We start from the raw sequence: 7,960 nt of genomic DNA, 5'->3' as shown, positions 1-7,960 counted from the left end.
TGTAAAGCTGGTTTGGTGGTGCTGAATTCTCTTAGTTTTTGCTTGTCTGTAAAGGTTTTAATTTCTCCATCGAATCTGAATGAGATCCTTGCTGGGTAGAGTAATCTTGGTTGTAGGGCTTCCCTGGTGGTGCAGTGGTTAAGAATCCACCTGCCAATGCAGGGGACACGGGTTTGAGCCCTGGTCCAGGAAGATCCCACATGCCGCGGAGCAACTAAGCCCATGCACCTCAACTACTGAGCCTGCGCTCTAGAGCCCGTGAGCCACAACTGTTGAGCCCAAGTGCTGAAACTACTGAAGCCTCACACCTAGAGCCTGTGCTCCACAACAAGAGAAGCCACTGCAATGAGAAGCCTGAGTACCACAATTAAGAGTAGCCCCCACTAGCCGCAATTAGAGAAAGCCCTCACGTAGCAGTGAAGACCCAATGCAGCCAAAAATAAATAAATAAATAAGTAAATATTTTTTTAAAATCTTGGTTGTAGGTTTTTCCCTTTCATCACTTGAAATATGTCCTGCCACTCCCTTCTGGCTTGCAGAGTTTCTGCTGAAATATCTGTTGTTAACCTTATGGGGATTCCCTCGTATGTTATTTGTTGCTTTTCCCTCGCTGCTTTTAATACTTTTTCTTTGTATTTAATTTTTGATAGTTTGATTAATATGTGTCTTGGCATGTTTCTCCTTGGATTTATCCTGTATGGGACTCTCTGAGTTTCCTGGACTTGATTGACTATTTCCTTTCCCATATTAGGGACGTTTTCAAATATAATCTCTTCAAATATTTTCTCAGTCCCTTTCTTTTTCTCTTCTTCTTCTGGGACCCCTATAATTTGAATGTTGGTGCATTTAATGTTGTCCCAGAGGCTTTGAGGCTGTCCTCAATTCTTTTCATTGTTTGTTCTTTATTCTGCTCTGTGGTAGTTATTTCCACTATTTATCTTTCTGGTCACTTATCTGTTCTTCTGCCTCAGTTATTGTGCTATTGATTCCTTCTAGAGAATTTTTAATTTCATTTATTATGTTGTTCATCATTGTTTGTTTGCTCTTTAGTTCTTTTAGGTCCTTGTTAAATGTTTCTTGTATTTTCTCCATTCTATTTCCAAGATTTTGGATCATCTTTACTATCATTCCTCTGAATTCTTTTTCAGGTAGACTGCCTATTTCCTCTTCCTTTTGTTTGGTCTGGTAGGCTTTTACTTTCCTCCTTCATCTGCTGTGTATTTCTTTGTCTTCTCATTTTGCTTAACTTACTGTGTTTGAGGTCTCCATTTTGCAGGCTGCAGGTTCGTAGTTCCCGTTGTTTTTGGTGTCTGCCCCCAGTGGGTAAGGTTGGTTCAGTGTGTTGTGTTGGCTTCCTGCTGGAGGGGACTGGGGCCTGTATCCTGGTGGATGAGGGTGGATCTTGTCTTTCTGGTGGGCAGGACCGAGTCCAGTGGTGTGTTTTGGGGTGTCTGTGAACTTATTATGATTTTAGGCAGCCTCTCTGCTAATGGGTGGGGTTGTGTTTCTGTCTTGCTAGTTGTTTGGCATGGGGTGTCCAGCACTAGAGCTTGCTGGTCGTTTAGTGGAGCTGGGTCTTAGCGTTGAGATAGAGATCTCTGGGAGAGCTCTCACTGATTGATATTCCGTGGAGCCAGGAGGTCTCTGGTGGTCCAATGTCCTGAACTCGGCTCTCCCACCTCAGAGGCTCAGGCCTGACACCTGGCTGGAGCACCAAGACCCTGTCAGCCACACGGCTCCAAAGGGACATATGACGGGTCCAAGATTCCTAAGCCAAGACATCTCAGGGTCTAGGAGAGAGAGGCAGAGAGATGAGAAACAATCCTGGCTCTGTGTGGAAGGGACTCCATCCCAGAAGCCCCAGAGGCAGGAACTGCTTCTAGTTAGCTTGTAACTGTATACACGATGCCTGGCACACTGTGCTTGGTAAGTATTCGGTGAATGAATGAACAAATATCATTTAACTTTTATACTAAATTAAAAGTGATTTATCCACTACCCTTATAATAATATGGTTTTCTGTTTTTGTCTCTATATTTACCTTTACCAATGACTTTTATGCTTTCATGTTGCTGTTTAACATCTTTTATTTTCAACTTGAAGAACTCCCTTTAGCATTTCTTATAAAGTAGGTCTAATAGTGATGAATTCGCTTAGCTTTTGTTTGTTTTAGAAAGTCTTTATCTCCCCTCACTTTTGAAGGACAGGTTTGTTGTGTATGTATTCTTGGTTGGAAAGTTTTCTTCTGTCAGAACTTTGAATATATCATCCCACTCTCTTCTGGCGTTCAGTGTTTCTTAAGAAAAAGCCACTGATAGTCTTATCGGGGGTTCCCTTTTATGTTACAAGTTGCTTTTCTCTTACTGCTTTCAAAATTATCCTTTTTATCTTTAACTTTTGACAATTTGATTATAATGTGTCTAAATGTAAGTATCTTCTGATTCAGCTTATTTGGTAAGTTTTGGACTTCCTAGATCTGGATGTTTATTTTGAGGTTTGAAAAGTTTTCGGCCATTACTTCTTGGCATAAGCTTTCCGCACCTTTTTCTTTTTTCCTTCTGGAACTTCCATAATGCATACATTGGTGTACTTGATAGTGTCCCATCAGTTTTCACTCTTTTTCATTCTTTTTTCTTTTTTCTCTTTTTACTGGATGATTTCCAGTGACCTGTCTTCCAGTTTATTGGTCTTTTCTTCTGCTTGATCTAGTCTGTCATTGAACCCCTCTATTGAATTTTTCAGTTAACTTGTTGTATTCTTCAGTTCTATGATTTCTTTTTCGTACTTTTTAGTATTTTCTGTCTCTGTTGTAAACCTCCCTTTGTTCATACATTGCTTTCGTGACCTAAGAAAACATCATTAAGGCCATTATTTTGAATTCTCTTTTGGGTAAATCATGTAGCTCCATTTCATTAAGAAAAGGTTTCTAGAGGTCAATCTTGTTCTTTAATTTTGAACATATTCCCCTGTTTCTTCTTTTTTCTTGACTCTATGTTGGTTTCTGCACATTATATAAAACAGCCACTTCTTCCAGTTTTCACAGACTGACCTCATGTAGGAGATGAACTCACTAATCAGTTCAGCCAGAGATTCTGGGTACCTCTCAAAGCTTTGTGCTCGTTTTAGATGCTGTCTTTGTTCTTAGTGTTCCCCAGAAGACTAGCGTAAGCCAAGTCCCATCAGTGCCCTGATTCAGGCAAGATAGAAGCCAGTGCCTCAAGTTGCAGCCAGAAAAGTTGAAGCACTAGATGTGTGTCCCAATTCCTCCTCTCCTTAGGGAGTAGTTGAGAGATGGAGTTTATCACCCACTTGCTCTTGACAAATACCTGCATACTAGTTCAGACTGTGTGCTCTTTCAAACTGTTGTTTTGCTCTCTGTTGCCCTCCGGAACCTAGTGAATGCCAGGTCCTGTCAGCTCTCAGAGAAGGATGGGTTAAAAGTCAGTCCCTCTGGTAGCGACTGGAATGTTTTGGGAGCTAGATGTGCATTCCAACTGCTTCTAGGGAGAATCGGAGGCTTGGTTTTATAACTGGAGTGGGTCAGGGGAAGAGCAACAGGAGGTATCCACATGCCCATTCAAACTCCCAAGGGACTAATGATTGCTTTCCCCATCAGCTACCAGAGACAGACAAGTAAGATGCCAGACTCTCAGACAGCAGGTACGAAAGTTAGGGCACTAGATGTGCAATGTAATCTCTTCCAGAGAGAAGCTGGGAACTGACTTTATTGTCTGCTTGCTCTCTACTGAGCCAGAAGGAAGAACCACTGGAAGTGCTCTGGGCCCAGGAGACTAGTGAATGCTGGGCTTCATCAGCTCTCAGAGACAGGAAAGTTAGAAGCCAGTCTCTTGGGTAGCAGCCATAAAAGATGGGGTACTAGATGTGTGGTCCAAATCTTTTGCTCCTTAGGGAGAAGCTAGGATTTGAGGGTACCCTCCTGACTGTATGGTGCTGTGCTCGGGGTGAAGTTTATGGCAAGGCTGTGTCTCAACTTTTCCTACCCATTTCAATGTGGTTATTTTCTCAGTCACCCAATGTGCAGGAGTCTCTCAACTAGTTTCTAGATTTCTCTCAGAGGGAATTGATCCACATGTAGCTGTTTATTTGTTGCATCCACAGGTGGAGGGAGAGTCTGGAGCCTCCTATTCTGTCCTCTTTGTCTCTAAGTCCCATTTTGATAAATTCCAATAGCTGAATCACTTGTCACTCTTTTTCTTGTATCTCATATTTTTTCTCTTGTTTTTTTTGGTAGTTTATCCTGATTTTTATCACATCTCTGAATTTTTTTTTATTGTACCATGGATGGTAAATTATAGAGGCTTTGGAAGATGTTACATTCCTCCAAAGAGGATTATACTTTGTTTTGTCAGGTAGATAGAGTACCAGTGATAACCCTGATTTTTTTTGAAGATTGGTTTTATGCTTTTCTAGGGATAATATCTTTAAATTTTGCCTTTACTATTAGGTCACGGCTCTTCTTGAGTCTCAACTTAAAGTCTGGGGTGTTTATCACAGGCCCTTCGCTTTGAAGGGACTTGAATTCCAGTCTAAGTCCCCCCCCCCCACCATGAGGTTGATGAAATTCAGGTTCAGCTCTTTAGCCTCCCAGTTGATATTTTCTTCTGGGTTTCCAGCATCTCACCCTGTATTTGCCAGTGAATTGAAAAAAATTTGTATGTAGATTTTGGCTGCTTCTCTGCAGTTTCATCCTCTCTGAGATTTTCCCAGTCAAATTCCAGATCCTCTGGTAGCCCTGAATTCCAACCTCTTTTTCTTCAGCCTAGTAAAACTGATGATTTCTGCTTGGGCTCTATTCACCCATGACATGATATGGAAAATATCCTTAGACAAAAAGCTGGGATGATTGTGGCACTACTTCCTGTGCTTCCTCTCCATCAAAGATTGTAACCCTTTAAGTCCTGCTTGTACTGGTTGCTCTCCAGTTCTTTAAATTTCTGTTTTATATATTTTAGACAACTTTTATAGTTGTTTTTGGTGGGAGGGTTGGTCTGGTACCAGCTGCTTTATCATGGTTGGAAATGGAAGCTTCCAGTGTTTAAAATTCTATTATAATTATTTTCATGTCTAGTGCCATCAGAAAAGGTGACATATGTTCCAGAAATCCTCTATGAGAAACTGTTCTCACAACACAAAGGACTTGCACAGTTAATACGTAATGAAATAGTCTCCGTTCGTCAAGGTACATTGATCTTTTCCAAGAGCTGGTCTTTGGATCTGGGCTTGCAAGAGAACCAGAAAGTCATCTGTGATGCACTTCTAATTGCCCAGGACCGTCCACCAGTCTTATACACCTTCCTCAGGGAAATGAATAAGGAATTAAAACGTTATTCTATACAAACTGCCTTAACTTTAAAGAAGAAACTGGTAAAAATTGGTGGTTACAGTGGGAAAGTGTGTGTCATGACAAAGATCTATTGGAGTGAAGAATCTTCTACATTGACTGAAGGCAATATCAGACTTCTTCATGATTCAAGCTCATCTGCAATTTACCCTAAGTCCTACACTCTTATAACCACTCAAACAATGAGTGACTTGAAGAAGGCCCTTTTTATAGTCTTGAAGAGACTCGGAACTTTGAATGACCAATTTGACTTTGAGATTTTTCAACACCTCTCAGATAATCAGTATGGATTACTTTCAGAGGAATGAAAAAAGGATGTTTAAATCTTGTCCAAGGCTCACCTGAATCATGGAAAGTAGACCAGGCTACGAAGATGTTTTTCATTATATAGTCAATGGTGCTCTCAAATTCTGGAATATATGCCTTTGAAAAGCTTTGCAAGGAAGACAACATGATGGGACCTTGGAAAATCAAATTTAGTCTTCATTTATTTCTTCCTAAATGGTCTTCATAGGTGTTGCTTAAGAGTTATTAAGAAAATAAATTTGTGAATTATACTGGGCACAGTTTGTTATTTGCTCCATACATAGTTCATGGATAAATTGTCTTCCACTTTTAAGTTAGGAAAAATGGCAATATTTTTATTTTTAATAACAACAGCAATGGAAATTCCCAGGATATACCCAGAAAACCTTTATAACTTAGAAAAGATTATCATTGATGACATTCAGAGTATTTACAATGGAAATGAAGAAGAAGGCAAAATTTATTACCCTTCCCTGCAAAATTATCTGCATTTTCTTGGACGACTTTTACACTATTCACTTGGAGGAGTTAGGGCTTGTCTAATGGCTCAGCTGGTACCCTTAAGAACTCAGCAGAATCGTCATTTTAACATTCGGAATTGAAGGTGATTTAGAGTTTTCCAGACAGGCAAAAGATAAAGGAGTTCATCACCACTAGACTGGTGGTACAAGAAATGTGAAAGGGTCTTGTTTAAGCTGAAATGAAAGGGTGCTAATTAGTACAGATGGTCTCTGTCTTAAGATGGTTCGACTTAGGGTTTTTTGACTTTATGATGGTGCAAAAGTGATTCACATTCAGTAGAAACCATATTTCAAATTTTGAATTTTGATCTTTTCCTGAGCTAGTCACATGCAATACGATATTCTCTTATGATGCTGGGCAGTGGCAGTGAGCCACAACTCCCAGTCAGCCATGCGATCATGAGGGTTAAACAACCGATACTCTATAGTATATTGTGTTGCTTCCTGCTTCTGATGAGAAGAAGAGGGAGGCAATTACTCTTGAGATGAAACTCAAGATAATTGCTATGCATGAAAGTAGCAAGCCAGTAATGGCCATCACATGTGAGTTAGGACTTTTGCAATCGGACCATCTTAAAGGATAAGCAAATCAGTGATGCAGTGAAATTGTCAGCATCGGTTAAATCCACTGTCTTCATGAAGAAATTAGCTGGGCTAATTGATGATATGAAAAAATTTATCGACACTAGAGTGGAAGACCAGATACAGAAGTGCATACCACTTAGCCTACTGAGGATCTAGGCTAAGGCAAGAAGTTTTTTCCATACACTGAAAGAGCATGCTGGGACTTCCCTGGTGGTGCAGTGGTTAAGACTCTGTGCTCCCAATGCAGGGGCCCCCCGTTTGATCCCTGGTCAGGGAACTAGATCCCACATGCATGTTGCAACTAAGAGTTCGCATGCCACAACTAAGGAGCCGTTGAGCTGCAACTAAGGAGCCTGAGCCACATCTAAGGAGCCTGCGTGCCACTACTAAGACCCAGCACAACCAAATAAAAATAAACAAATGAATATTTTTTAAAACTTGTAAAAAAATAAAAATAAAAAAATAAAAGAGCATGCTGATGATCTTACATATACGTAAATGTTTATAGAGAGGCGTGGGTGGTTCCAACGTTTCAAAAGGCATCGTAATTTTCATAACATGAAGGTCAGTGGTGAGGCAGCAGGTTGCTGATACTAAAGGTACCACAGCGTTTAAGGAAGAACTGCGTAGGATAATTGTGGATGAGAAATATTTGCCAGAACACGTATGTAATTTCAATGAAATTAGCTTGTTCTGAAAGCGTATGCCAGAGCGTACATACATTCATCAGAAGTCCGAGACAATGCCAGGATTCAAGGCATTCAAAGACTATATAATGCCACTTTGGGGTAGAAATGTTGCAAGGTTCAAATTAGAGCTTTTCTTAATCTACCACTTGGAGAACCCTAGAGCATTCAGGAATATGAGAAAGCATATACTTCCCATTTATTGTTGCCATAAGAGGAAAGCCTGGATGACATTAGCATTGTTTGAAAACAGGTTTTTGAACAGTTTTATTGTGCACGCAAGAGAATGCTGTAGGCAAAACATTCAATTCAAGAGTCTTTTGATCTTAGACAATGCTCCAGGGCATCTACATCATATCAGCAACATGATGTAAAGGTTGTGTATTTGCTACTTATCACAACGGTACTCATACAGTCAGTGGACCAAGGTGCAATAGCTACATTCAGAGCATCCTATTTATGCCAAATGTTTGCATACGCTTTTGAACTGGCTGAATCTG

General features: G+C 40.3%; 1 protein-coding gene across 2 annotated transcripts in view; it reads left to right on the top strand.

Moving 5' to 3' along the window:
- SLFN12 (schlafen family member 12) overlaps positions 1-7,172 on the top strand; it is a 34,442-nt gene extending 27,270 nt beyond the window's left edge. For both annotated transcript variants that reach the window (XM_024127525.3, XM_007105568.4), the window contains one exon: positions 5,090-7,172. In XM_024127525.3, coding sequence (XP_023983293.1) covers positions 5,090-5,670 — 581 coding nt within the window. In that variant the 3' untranslated portion in view covers positions 5,671-7,172. The remainder of the gene's footprint in view (positions 1-5,089) is intronic.
- Positions 7,173-7,960: the final 788 nt, after the last annotated feature.

Source organism: Physeter macrocephalus, chromosome 14 (assembly GCF_002837175.3).
Source record: "Physeter macrocephalus isolate SW-GA chromosome 14, ASM283717v5, whole genome shotgun sequence".
NCBI classification, from domain to species: Eukaryota; Metazoa; Chordata; class Mammalia; order Artiodactyla; family Physeteridae; genus Physeter; species Physeter macrocephalus.
The sequence above is the reverse complement of the archived record's forward strand: the minus strand, read 5'-3'. Positions and strand labels throughout refer to the sequence as shown.